The following is a 15,495-nucleotide window of genomic DNA, read 5'->3' on the forward strand; positions in this document are numbered from 1 at the left end:
CCCTTTCATATAAGTGTTAGCATTAACGAACTATTTTCCCTTTAGAAATCTCACCTTGATCTATACGTTAATAAAACACGTTTATCGAAATGAACTTTCATATTATATAAGGACTGAGTCACAGGTTTTCACTGTTTCACTGTTTTCGCTGACCACAATCAGTCAGCCCTACTCATTTGAGGTCAATTTATTATAACGCTCCGTATTTCCCTGTAATCATAAATAGTGCTAATTGTAAATACGGTCCAATTATTTAAAAAATCAGTGAGGCTACTACCTTTTTAGGTCTGAGCCTCATATTTCTGTATCAGTTTAATGATCATTTGTCAAACTTAAAGGCAAGTAGGTGATCAGCCTCCTGTGCCTGAAACATGCCGTCGACTTTTTGAGTCTAAGGCATGCCGGTTTCCACGCGATGTTTTCCCTCACCGTTCGAGCTTGTTAATTGCGCACATAGAAAGAAAATCCATTGATGCTCAGCCAGGGATCGAACCTACGGTCTCAGGGATGATAATCGCACGTTCACTGTCTAATTTATAAAAACTACAGCAGGCTTATTTCAGAGAATTTTCTATTTATTTTAGCACTTATGCTGTTTTTTGTACACATAATAATGTATGTAATAATTTGAGGACCGAATCTGTAAGTGATTTAGTAAAAATTCTATGTCATAGTCAAAGATCCATGTGGAGTAGTAGTAAGTAGTGTTATTAGACAATTTCTTTTCAGTAAATAAGGTTAGTTTGAAATTACTTGTTAGTCTTAAGTTAGGGTAGATCGTAATTTTTAAGGATGTCTTTATGCGAAGGCAATTTATTAATTAATTAAAAAAAGTGCGAATGATTCTAAATTTAGAGATCAAGGCTAAAAATGTCATCGCGACATAAAATGGCCTTCAAAATTATGTTAATTTAAAGGTACGATTCCACCAGTGTGCTAACTGTGCGGCACAAATGTTTATTTTGGTCGACTCACTCAAGCGAACAATAACAAATTGTGCGGGATGTTTTAGCAAAGTTCGCTCACAACTGTGTTCGTATGTGCGCGAACACGGTAAACGTACTGGACACGTGTCGACGCGCACACACTCGCTGTTCGCGAACTCAGTCTCGCTTCCGCTACCAAAGCGAAGACATTTTATGGTGCGCGCACAATGCCAAGTAATTTTTTGAATGATCAAGAATACATTACCTAAAATATGAAATGGACCAATGAAAAAATCATCAAATTTATTCAAGCTATTGAAACTTATCGTATTCTATGGGATTCCAGTCACCATGATTATAAAAATAGAAACAAAAAACACGACGCCACTCAAGATTTGGCTCAAAGCTTCAATTGTGACTCGAATGAGGTAATGAGAAAATGGAAGATTATTTTGGCTCAATACCGAAGAGAAAAGAAAAAAATCTTGGATTCAAAATCTTCAGGTTCTGGGATTTCAGATATATATAAGCCAAAATGGTTTGGTTATGCATATCTGAATTTCTTTCAAGGGAGGGACGAACTGAACGTGAGCATATCATCACAAGACGAAAGAAATGAACAAGTAGGTATGTTTTATATATTTATTTTCAAACCGTTTACTCAATTAGTATTGAGCATAACTGCTTTTTACGCTAGTGTTTCTTGCCATAGCACCATTCCGATGTCAGTTTGAAAATAATGTAAAAATTCTTCTTTTATGTCTTTCGCATCGCCGGAGGGTCCGACATGTCTTAAAGGTTGTAAGTTTACCATGGGTACATGCCGCCAACCAACTTCCAACACCATTATGATTATTTGGTTTTCAGTATCAAAACTTACAAAAGAAGTATGAATAGGTTTTCTAAACGAACGTAGGTACGCGAAATACAGCTGACAAAATCCCAAACACATTTTCTGCAATACGCTTCGCTCTGCTCAAGAGATAATTAAATATTCTTTCATTTGATCTTTTGTCACGTTGACCGGGACATGATTTCATTAAATTGATATCTAATGTAAATTTAATTTTCCTTGATGAAGATTAGTATAGAAACTAGTATTTTTGAAGACCACCATCTGATATTCTTTTTTATAACCGACTGCATTGCATTAAATGGAGCTTGAATAACAACATGTTTGCCATCCATAGCGCCCATGCAATAAGGGCAATTCCAAAAATGGTCAAATTGACACTGTACCATTATCAACAGTATTCAGCATCTGAAAAAAAATATTTTTTACAGTTAATACAAGATATCCAGCATGTCACAGAAAATGAAGATCAAGAAAGTCCTCATAAAAGACCAGTCAACAATTTCAAGGTTCCAAAGAACTCGTTGAAACGTCGTGCTGACGATGAAGACCCTGTAATTACTCATGCTTCGTCGGTTATGGATAACGTAATGAAGCAGCTGGAAGCAAAAAAGCGTGATGATGACGAAATTTTTGCTGCTGCCGTAGCAACGAAATTAAGGAAAATTAAAGATGAGGGAAAGAAGATTTTAGTACAACGGGACATTGATAATTTATTGTATGACGCTATTATAGGTACTGGAAAATATGCTACGACTCCAATGCCTTCACCGTATTGAAACAGGACACATTTTCTGTAGTTGATATCTTGCTTGGAAATAAAAGGACTAACTGCATTGACCTTCAACTCAAAATCTTCGCACAATATACAAGTAAAATTTTGAAATCCTCTCAATGGATCCAATTTTTTCTCTACTATATTTTTTTTCGTTTCTTCATTGCGTCGTAGTCTCACCTAACATCGTGGTTTCTTTCTTTCTTTCTTTTTAAGCAGACAACATAATAAGACACAGGCTGCAGCACAAACCACAACGTTTTCCTGTCTGTCGCAGTCGGCCATGGTCGCCAGAAAAACTTCGCAGTGAACAAGTGTGCGACACTGTGCGCTCACAAAAGTTACACACATCATTGCCGGTGAAGACAGAAGCCAAACGCGCTTAGTACGTGTTCTGCTATAGTTTCGCAGAAAATGTTTGTAAACAAATTTGCTGCAAGCTTATAAGACGTATCTATTGTGCTATTCTAAATGTCATGCCATGTATAAAGACATTTTATGTATTTTAATTATGAAAGATGAAAACAATAAAAGTTAAAATAAAAAAAAAAGTTTTATTACACCGAATCTAATTAATCTAATGATAAAATAAACGAAGTTTACCTGGTCAATGCCAGATTTCATTAAGAGTCTCGACGTTTGCCTAACCAAATTAGGTTTAACTAAGAATCTTTGGTCAGAGGTTGAGCTTCAACTAAGACTACAATCATGCCCTGAGAATAGAGACTAGGAGCGGTGGAGCCTCGAGGATTGACTATAACATATATACTAGAATATACATGGTAACTGGCTGCAAATATAAAAACAATGCATTTTATATACAACATTCACAGAAGCTATACCATTGTTCTAAGAGATTTTAATGATACCTTTTGTAACACATAAAATAAACATGTAACTTTGTAATAAGATATATAGGAATGTATAACATAATTATATGAAATTAGCTGTCCTGTAGGCGATCTAGCATGCTGCTATTTTCTCCACACTAGGCCATACGGGTACTCCCATTTAGAAGGGCTATGCAAGATCACAGAAAACAATCTATAATTCTCATACACCGGGACGCATATCTGACATTGCCAAATCACGTGACGAGGTGGTGAGGCGGTGGAGTACGATCTTTAAACATGCTAGAGATTTCCATCAAACTCTTGAAATGGGAACAATCAGTTGTTATCAATATGATAAGTATAACAACGACGGATAAAATAGTGCCATTGCCACATTCGGATTTGAATACATTAAAATATATTAAGGATAAATCGCATAGCCAGTTTATCTTTGAATATTCAGTTTTTTTTAATAATAACAATAATAGAACAAAGTGCACTCTTATGCCACGAAGTACGGAAAGTAGTTAGCTAAAGGCGAGGCTCAAAATTATTCTTTATTAATTATCCTTTGACCTTGGAGAACATACCTTTTCAGGAGATGAGTATTTAGCGGCTCTTTTATCTTGTAGCAGCTTATGTATAAAATACAATTAATACAAATACACGTTACTAATATAATGACGTATACGATAACAATGATGTCCTCTGACCTGTCACATGACGTATATTATGCAGAATAAATGAATTATATATATTTTTACTGTACAAATCGATTTCTGAATTAAAGAACAATTATAGATCGTTTAATTGCAGTGATCAAATTGATTTATTATTTAAAAAAAGCACAATCAGCCATATAAAAATAGGAATTCAAATGTCATAATAAGAACAGTTAAGTTATTTATAATTGTTGTCAAAACTTACGTTTATGTCTAGACCATAAGGTCTAAATACTCTCGCAAGGAACAAAGGCACCTTGCCTTTAAAATTTACAATCTAAAACTTCTAGGAAGGTGATAAAATATTTTGATAGCCATGGCGTACATTTTTTTTTAATTCAAGAACTTTCAACACAAATGTTTTTGTCGTCACTAATTACCGTAGTTATTGATTATAGAATAACAAAATTTCCAAACTGTCTAAAATATAGATAAATGATCGAAAATTACTTTATTAATACAACCGTGCTGCAGAGAATGCAGAGGAATAAAAAAGTGCGTATGATAGTTAAGAAAATGAAACTTGAATATTTCGGACACGTTACACCAAAAATTACGAGTTTCTTTAACTACTCATCTTGTATGAGTAAAGTAGCAAAATGGCAGGAGATCTGGCAGCAGACGTACGGTATTCGTAGAAAAACATTAGACAATGGTTTGGTCAAAGCACCAAGTCATTGTCTAGAAACGCAAAATTAAAGTAGCCGTGATGGTGGCCAACCTTCGAAAGAAGAAAATAAGAAAAAGAATTGAATATTGGTAATAAATAAATGTGGTTTAATATGTTTAATTGGCGACGCGCGTAAATAAAGCTTAATAAATCTTCTTAGCTTATATCTTCATTCGTAAATAGAGGATAAAACTGTCTGCTCCAATTGTTAATTGTCTTGATTAATAGCCCAATGATACTGATACGTGTGGTCATGTATTAAATTACCCATGTCATGCGAGCATTACACCAAGCGTTGCAATGCCTGCGTATTTCAGATGGTCAATATGTGGTTCAATCGTGCGCCCGACATCGTAATTCCGGTATTCAAATATTTTGACAGTTTAAAATGTTGATCTTGTTGTAAATAGAAATTTTATTATTGATATAGTCTCTTAGATTTATCTTAGCTATGGGCTGTCGGGTTCTATATGGCCCGCATGAATCATGATGTACACATCAACAGTGTGCATCAACAGTAGCAGCCGGCGATTCACCATTTGCACCATAATTCAACCTCTTACTATTCCATAGCATATTTTCTATAGGCATCGTTCTTTAGGGATAATGTACTGTAAGGTGATTTTTTTTAATGGATCCTGTTGTGGAACCAAACAATCAAATCTTCATAATATAAGTGTGGACAAGATGTGCTATGCGGACACACACGTAAGACTAAAAATTTATTAATACTAATTGACTATCCAACGGTAAACAACTTCGATTGATGAAATAATATACACCCAACTTTTCGGCTATAAATATAGATCGCTCCAGTTTTAAAACAACTCCTTATTAGAAAAGTTCTTTTTGGAGACAAATAGATTTACGAAAATGTTATATTCATTCGCAATGGAACGCACGCTTATCAGTATTATAAGTTATCAAGGGCCAAAAGGCCATTCATGCTCGGTGACTCAGTCACCTCAGGTTAATTGTCTATGTCTTCGCATATTTTGCATATTGCTGAGGTAGATAAGTCACATCTCATATTTATTTGCTAAAACACTTAGTAACGCAAAATGTGTGTGGGAGATCCTATGATCCTAGGAAAACACATTCATTAGCTCAAGTGTAACAGGTCCACAGGTCTGTAAATAATCTATAGAACAAATACCGACGTATGACTGGCAAGAACTCTGTGGAAACTCACATCTTACTCCTGGACGACGCTAACAGAGTCCTTAGTAACTGGAGGGCTTCTTGTTCCGTTCCTAAGAGTGATTAATGTAAATAAGAACATGATTGTATTGTATATTATTATCTTTATACTTGCAATACGAAACCTATGTAAGGTGAGTTGCAATAATATTATGATAAATTCTACTCGAACATAAGTCAGCAATTTCATAGGGTTGTCCACGGAAAAATAAATTATTTTAGAAATATTTAGCCTTGAAAATTGTATAGGAACTAAGCCTGCTTCAACATCCTCCGTCATGTAGAATGATAAGACGTTTTTTTATGACAGGGCAGCAAACGATCCTAAGGGACGCCAATAGAGGGCAGTCATCGCATCCCAAGGACACGCATTTTAGCGGTTGCATTACCGGCCTTTGAATGACAAGTATTTTAAAGAATTGGATGAAATTTTTGGTGGATCTCCCCTTGGACATACGACCCACTAGACTAGACTTACTAATTATGATGGAGAATACTGAGACACTGCAATATGTCTGTTTTTAATTGTTTTCTACTCCCTTTAAACGTTCAATACACACATGAGAAAACATGGCATTAATACGATGCTATTAATAAATTAATCTAAATTATATTTTTCCATATTAAGGGGTCAATAAACTTTAACGTATTGCTAATGCTATTCTGGTAGTTCAATGTTTATGAGGTATCAATTTGTTTTAAATGGCATTAACATATTATTCTGAATTATATTAAAGGTTACGCAATACTCTTTAATCACCACATTATACCAGATTACAAATATTAACAAAGGGACAGATTACTTAACAATTTAAAAAATTTAGTCACATTTTATAAATAAATATCTACCATGACTGAATATTTACAATCAATGATTTGAACTTTATAAAGTCTCATATCAATCTAAATTAAACTCTATATTTCGTTTTATATTCGACACCACAGCTAATGTTTAAAGAACTTTATTTTCATGTACAAAAATATTATAGTTGAAAAATTTGCAAACGTTCGTTGCCATCAGTTTTATTATATTCTAGTTTAAGTCTTCTAGGCTTTTATTGCTCTCTTAAACTAATATCATCGTCCCTGTGTTGATCGAAAGAGATGTTTTCGTTGTTTCATTCGTGGGACAAAGAAGTAATAATATTAAAACATAATTCACAAGTCAATACTTTTTAATTATTTTGCACATTTTCATTAATATTGTCATATCTTCACATTTATTTTCATTCTAATAACAAACGTATGAATTAGTTAAGTAAATAGTATGTAAGTTGTAAAGTGACGCAGGGACTGTGGGGGTCGGTCCGTGATGTGCAATGGCAATACCCACTAAAACCCAACAGCCCTTTCTGCTCGCTATGGACGGGAGACACGCTAATAGTTTCGTTTAATCCGTGTCCCCGTCTCCTGCGCTACTGAGAGCCTATCTTCCGAAAGTTGTCAACCCTACTCGTCGACCATCAGCAATACAATGCCGCGTTGCCTGTGGTCTCAATATTACGTAGGTTATATATAATGTTCATCATGACCATATTAAAAACTTATAGATATACTTTGTTGAATACATTTTGAAACAGTAACATAACGAAGTAACGATATTGGGTATAATTTGTTTGAAGAAATTGTGATCTTTTTCATTGTCTCGCTAATATAGCTTATTACATACATATATGCATATTTTTTGTATTAATTATGACAGAAAAGGCTGATAATTTTCGGAATCTTTCCAAAAAAATTGCATTAAACAAATGAAAAAACCGACCTTACAACCTTTAAGATCTTGGTCACCGTTGATATTTAGGACGAAGTTATGCCGGTTTCCTCACAATATTTTCCTTCACCGTAGAAGACAAGTCTTAAGCACATCAAACGCACAGAAAAACCCGTGCCGTGTAATGATGCCGTGATTCGAACAAACTTACGTAATGTAGTTTAATATAATAATAAAAACATTACGCACCTAATTAGGACGTCCCAACTTATCAATACACACGAAACCTTAGTTTCAAAATTGTTGCGATATCGGATCTTACGGATAAAGATATTTTTTATTAATTTATTTTAAAATAGTCTGAAATCCTAATGACTTTTAGTATTAATTTACCCATCGTGATTAGTTAAATTTTAAGGTCACTGACCTTTCCTGTTACATCATCCAGAATGTATGCACGTGTCATCCATAGACTATACGCAGTTTTTTGTCTAAGCTAGATTGGATAAAAAATGGCGGCCGTGGAAGCCGGTTTTAATAACTTCGAAATTCAATTATATGGACTGTCAATTATTTGCATATTAGTAGTGATTAAAGACTTTTTTTATAAACTTTGACTTCTCGTCTGTTATATCGACTTTATTTATAATATATCCTGACATGTCACTGAACTCGTTATATTGTAAAATTTAGGTACCTACACGACTATGTTGGTCGTGATAAGGATTTATGGGGCCAGCGCCCGTGGACCAACACAAGTGTTTGTCCCGTGGACAAAGGCCAATGTGTGCTGAACCGCTAAACCTATCTATAAATAAATAGATGTTTGAATTAGGTTGCGAAATGTTATATTCTTTTTAATTTAAGGCATTAACTTTCTTTCTTGTTAACGTAATTGTATTATCTAGGTAGACATAATTGCACCAATAGTCTCTAGAGCTCGACTAATGAATATTAAACAACAATTAAAATAATAAACCACGAATGAGTTTCCAATACATTTTTAAACCCTTTGAAATTTATTATGTAACTTACGACAGTCCCCGAAACTCACCATGCATCAACAAATACTGCATTCGTCGTTCACTACACAAAATTCACAGGAATGTCACTCTTATTTCGATAGCCAATAGGTTAAAATTCATTTGTAGGCTTCGAAGGCATTTTGCGGACGAGGAGAGGGCAAGCAACGGTTGCAGGTTTGACGGGTTCCGTGTTACTCATTCCCCCCTCCCCCAGGATTCCCGCCGTCTCGTCTCGTCTCGAGTAATTATGTTCAACCAACCTTAATGGTTATCTACTTAAATTATTGAAGATGTCATTCCTAATTCCTATTTATTACAGCTACCCGCATACTGTTATATCCAAGAAGGTAGAAGTACCTAGATGAAATTCTTCTGTAATTTTCTATCACAGTAAATTCTGGTTAATGATTCAGAATAACTTCAACAATGCATGCTATTGTTGTTGTTGAGGTGTGCAAATCATGCACTTTAGTTTTATAATATTAGAAACAGAATTTAATTTCTTAGTTCTGTAAGTAACGCGTAACTTAGTTAAAGACAAAGAAGAAATATAAAATAACGTAAAACTGGATCAATGCGTTACGTCTCTGTGTAGTTGCCGATTTAGCTGGTTGGTACAGTGGTGGTCATCTAGAGGGCATAAAGTGAATTCTCGACGAAACAAAACAGGCGCAAAAACGTGTACTCCATTTAACGTAACTTCTAACGTAAATACAATCTTTGATGTTTTATTTCATTATACACTGCCGTTTCTTTTTGCCGATCATATAATTGTACTCAGGTCCTGCGTTCTTTAAAAAAATGATAATTATAAATTCCATGCAATATGCTTTTGCCACGAACACCATCTACTTGATGTTAAAACGATGTCTCATCATTAATTTCCGGCAACATTTCGTGAAAATTGCTTGGTCATCTTAGATATTCTAACTACCTAAATTATTAGCTAATGCCTAGTGCCCTTGAAACTAATCTATATGATTGTGTGTAATTCTAATCGTCTAGATATATATATTTTGTGCCTATTAAGATGGATATTGTAAAATTATAAAAAGCATCTCCCTTTTTGGGAGCGTCATGCGCTGGGGCTTCAACCAAATGCCCGGCTTGACCAGGTCAGTACCACTGTCTCTTAAAAAACCAGCATGCAGTGATGCAATAGGTTCATCTTATTGTACTCGTGTGTCCTGCTCTGAGAGAGCCTCCCGGAGCTCATTAGCGTTGAGTGACCATGGGCGGCGGTAAATGAAATAAAATAAAATGAATTAAAGAAAAGCTTCTTTCGCGATCTTGGAAATAATAATAATCATGTTTTTTTCTTACTCTTAGCTAATTTTTAATTATTCTAACAATTTGATGTACATGACAATAAACTTTACTGAGTAACTGATTACACATTGGTAAGTAGGTGATTTGTGCTAGTAAACCCAAATGCACACAAAATTAAAAAAAAATATTACTATTAAGATCAAAGGAATCAATACTGGGCTTATTTGCTGAATTCAATTTATATCGTTAGCTATTATCAAACAATATATTATCAAGAAATAAAATCGCCATTACGCCACACCTTTTGATAAAAATGAAAAAGGTGCGGCAATTCAGAAGTTACATATACCTACATTGATTCTTTTGTTTTTTAGGTAAAAAGAATTCGCTACCTCAAATCGTTTTAAATTTTGAACGAAGATTTTTCCTTATGCAGGCAGCTTAACATACATGTGACAGAGTTGATACTTCACTGATTGTTTTTATTAGATGACCACGTCCGCTGGTTCGACAAAGCACTACTATGTGGAACCAGCTGCCCACTAAAGTATTTCCGAACCAATTCGACTTTCTCCTTCAAGAAAAGAGCGTACCAATTCTTTAAAGTTCGGCAACGCACTCGCGAGCGCTCTGGCGTTGAGAGTGTCCATGGGCGGTATCACTTGAGGTCAGGTGAGCCTCCTTCCCGTTTGACCCCTGTTTTAAAAAAATGAATAGGAATATTGAGTTCTTACTTAAAAATTCAAAATAATGTATTCATATAACACAACACTCACACACACACACACTTATGAACGTCAATAAAAAAGAAATATACATTAAATGCTTCTAATTTTACATACTGCCTATTCTTAAATCAAGGGCGTAGAACGGAATAAAAGAACTGGCAATAAACTCTCCACCACTTTTTTTATCGCCAATTTTTTGTTTTTCATAACTTTTGTAAGGTTTGTAATCATTAAAGCTTAAACATAACACATATTACAGTTATTAATTCTATTATTGTTACATATCAATAAATACAGAAGAAAATGCTAGATAATGTCCGGTAATTCCGACCATTTTCTTGATCCTTTATAAAGCAAAGGCTTTGACTCCATTGAAGTGAAAATTTCCGTTAAGTGTCACAAACAATACACACAAATTACGAGTTATAGATCTATAATCTAGCCGTCAAAGATTATCCCATAACTTCACAAAACTATTGAAAGTTTAATCCAAGATTTTATTTGGGATCTTGCAATAATTTTAGATTTTTTATTATTTTCTGCTCAAGACTCGATCCTAATTGAGGTTTAATATTAATTTGCGCTTAAGATTCTTTGGGGTCGTTGCACTAGAGGTGTTTTGTTAATCTTGTTTTTGTACATATCGTTAATGGCTTCTGTGTGACTAAATTATTATCTCTGGCCTCATCAACGAGAATAGATACACAATATGTTTTATAATATACAATAAGTGCTCAACATCGCTATAAAATTAAATTTTGTAGGGTAAATTCTGAATAATTGCAACAGTTGGATACTTGCCCCGGTTTTTTATACTCTTTCTTAATACATATATTTATTATTGTAGCCATCCTGAAGACCTCTGTGTTAAAGAAACCATCAGTTTAAACGTTAATGTTTTGTTTTAGCGAATTTTCGCGGCAAAACTGATTTAGAAGAGAGGATTAGTATAATACGAAATAATGCGTTCCGAGACCGAAACTTTCAGTCAATAATAAATATACAGGATATTTAATACCTAATGATATTGCAATAACATTGAGTTATCGTGTAGCACTTCGATAAACTGCAATTTGAGATAATTAAGTGAGACATATAAAGATTACATCGCGAAACGCTTAGCAAAAATTATTAAATGCAAACCATTGTATTTCTTATCAATAACTAATAGGTGAAGTGACTTTTATAAAATTAACATTTAAGATAGCCAAGTACTGAATATTCCAGAAGAGATTAATAATCCAGGGGCGCTACAACCCTGTTAACTTTTCGTATTACACTTTTGTTTTATTTATTAATTTTAAATTTGCAAGTATGTCAACGGTCTTCTGTGCCTGATACGTGTCCAAATGGTCTCACCATTTCAGGTGAACATTCCTCGTGAGATTCTACATGGTGGAGGAAGTAGTATATATCGGCATACGAAATCGGGATGCCATAGGGATCAAATATAGATTAATGTATTTTAGTTTTCTATTTATTTATTTTTTATAATTTCGATATAGGTACGAATATTGCAAATACTTCGGTTTTTTAATAAAGTATTAATTAGTAACCTAAAACTCGAACTTATTTCATACATTTTAAGACAAACTTACTTTGAATTATCAATTATCATATTCAAATATTAGATTAAAATGGTACATTTCCTTTATGACCGTAGCAGAATAGTCCTCTTTATTTCTTGGTATATATTATTTCAATAATGGTTGGACGTTTACAAAGCGTAGACATAGTAAATTAAACACAATCAAGTATGCTCCTTTGTCCGACGAGTGAACTGACAAAAGTTCTACTATTTGTAAATGCCTAAAATAATTACTGGTTACTTTTTCATGGTGTAGTATATCTTGTTTTTTCTAATTAATTTCTTACTTTCGGTATTTATTTCGTATGTAAGTTTTTATTGGTTAGGGTTGTTGATTTAGGGTCACTTGTTAGGACCGGACTGTTCTTTGTAAAAAAAAATGTAGAGAAATAAGGTATGTTATATTACAAAGACTGGCGATATAACAAAACGTTTCCGGTCAAGGTCCGGTTCTAAAACAATAATTAGGTCGTTCATTAGACACTTCTGAGTTCTGACCTATTAAATTGCCCCATTAAAAATTGAGTATATTTTATATTGTATATGATATAATTTTATTTTTATCATAATTTATTTCATCATGTTTTATCAAGAACGTCAAACTGTGTTTGGCATTAACTTGTCACTTGCGATACTTTTTATTTCACTCATAAATGTCGGAACTTTTGATTTTATCTTTGACCTAGTACTATTTATTTCAATTTACACGTGGAAATATCAAATATTTGGGTGGAAATAGCTATTTAGAGATTGTGATTCGAACGGAGAAGAAAATATCGTGCTTAAAAGATACACAAAATATGGATATTTTAATGCATATAAAGATATGAATTTTGACTGATAATGAGTATTAATACATTTATGCATTACAGTACAGTTATATAGCATAGTGGTCTAGATATAAAAAAGCTAAAACATTTGCGAAACATTATCTTCACAGACACTTATTTTTTATATAATAATAATTTCCTTAAATACAATTAAAGTAACTTTAAATATCAATTTAGTCTAATTCTTAATAGTCAACGACATCAATTTCGGTAGATAATCCGTGTTCTTTTAAAGAGTTAATAACTGTAACCATTATGGATACACATTGATTTTTGACACCAACATGGGACAACATATCTCATAAGCCGAATGGGATAATTCTGGACTTTAAACTATTTTTACGTTTGATACGTTTCATCTAACGATATAGATTCGGCCATCATCATAAGCGAAGAATAACGTCGCGGCAGCATGATGAAAATAATGATAACAGTTATTTATCCAAAAGATCCAGCAAGCCAGATTGGCCTACGGCGGAGTTATGTTTGAACATACACAAAACAAATTGCATAAACTTTATAGAGTAGAGCTTTATAAACCTCCACCTTTAGTTTAAAAATGTTCTGTGTCTTCTAGATAATATATTAGAAGTGAGATGAATATTATTCTTTTTTAGTAAATATTGGATAATGAATAAGTTAGATTTAGATTCGGTTACTCAGTCAACCTTGGAAACCAGGCGAGTATCATGAAAATATAGTTAAAATTAACTGAGTGCTACAATATATGAATGTATTATCTTTCGTTGTCAATATTCTTAATTTCCTTCAGATTTAACAAATTACAATGCATTTTTCAAATACTACCCATTATTATACTTCTAAAGTACTTTACCCTAATTGCCCATTTCTCCATTAATTTTGTTAAGATAACTAAAATTATCAAGCATCTGAGCGAGCATATGAACTATTTTCCGAAGCCGCAGACGTCAATCTTCACTTTTATTAGACATAAAGTTACGATTCACACAAATCACTGAGGTTGGTTATATGTACTTATATGCTTCGACGCTTGCGGTGGCGACGTGATACAAGTCAAGTTTTAGAAAACACCTTTTCAATTATTCATCACGCTTGACACAGAAACATATCTAACGGTTTTTTAGGTAACTGGTAACTACCGCGGACCCAAGGGATACTTGCAGGTGCAGGACCTTTCGTTTCCTGTAGGGTAGTAGTTACCAATACCAAGTAGTTAATAATAGTTTTGTTAAGCGATAAAGTTAATTTTGGAACGCACACTCACCGTACACTAAGTATTCTTGTCTACACGAATACTATTAGAATGATAAAAGTTCGTGATACCGTTTAGCTCCAAATGCAATTTTAATAGGAAATCGTCGATATATTTTGGGTCAAGACGAGTTACTTCGCGATGATTTCTTTCCCTGTATATATACATTAGAAGAAATTTTATGTAAAACAGTTTCTTCAGACGGCAATTAGACTCACCTGATGTTAAGTGATGGACACTTAAACTTCCAAAAGGTGCGCAAGTGTATTGACAGCCCTTTACTTAGGTACAAGGTCTTGAAGGTTTAAGTCGAATTGGTTCGGAAATACTTCAGAAAATGTATTGTCGTCGAGATTGGACGATCTCAGAGACGAAAGTTTGTCCCTATACTAAAATAGCACTCACTATTACATATATAGACATTAGGTTTTTAATTTATTTTTTTAGTTTAAATGTGGCCGTTAAGGTCTGTAATAAATACGTAATACCAGTAATACCTTATTAATTCCCCGTCCTTTTATCCAGTTGAGGTAAATGACTAATATAAAAGACTTATGCAAATTGGTTTAACCGCAACCTGAAGTCACGTATGAATGGGCAGGAATGAGCATTTTCCTTATTAAATCACCCCAAAACCAAAGCTTTTTTTTACAAGATTAACTGTTTCTAAATGTTTCACGCAGATTGTGTATAACTGGAAAGTTCTGGGTTAAATTATGAGTTTAATAATATTTGTAATCTACGGGCTGATCACCTATTTACAAATATTAGGATATAGTTATTAACTATATTATATCCTGAGTGTGGTGTTAGACAAGTGTCTATCAGAATATTTAAAGATGGAACCATTGTTGTCATATGTAAGGAGTCACCCTGTCAAAGTCGGTAGAATTTTACCTAAAAGCCATGTTCTTCAAATATTTACTCTCTCTAGACATGTCAAAATCAGGCTTAGCACAAGTCTCTGAATCTCACCTCAGCCAGGTACTTAGTTTATTAAATAATTAGTTTATGAATGACACAAATGGATTACAGTGGAACCTTATAAAAAAAACTGATACATAAGTTCTCTATTTGCACGTATGTCCGATGTTCGCGGTCTAATTTTATTCTTAATACAGTGCTTAA

The 15,495-nt window shown here is 33.7% G+C and overlaps 1 protein-coding gene across 1 annotated transcript; it reads left to right on the plus strand.

Moving 5' to 3' along the window:
- Positions 1-1,357: 1,357 nt before the first annotated feature.
- LOC123720638 lies at positions 1,358-3,041 on the plus strand. The gene is made up of 2 exons (XM_045677339.1): positions 1,358-1,549; positions 2,211-3,041. Exons 1-2 carry the CDS (start codon positions 1,358-1,360, stop codon positions 2,556-2,558), a joined length of 540 nt encoding a protein of 179 aa, XP_045533295.1. The 3' UTR covers positions 2,559-3,041.
- Positions 3,042-15,495: the final 12,454 nt, after the last annotated feature.

The sequence above is a fragment of the Pieris brassicae genome, chromosome 1 (assembly GCF_905147105.1).
Source record: "Pieris brassicae chromosome 1, ilPieBrab1.1, whole genome shotgun sequence".
Classification (NCBI taxonomy): Eukaryota; Metazoa; Arthropoda; class Insecta; order Lepidoptera; family Pieridae; genus Pieris; species Pieris brassicae.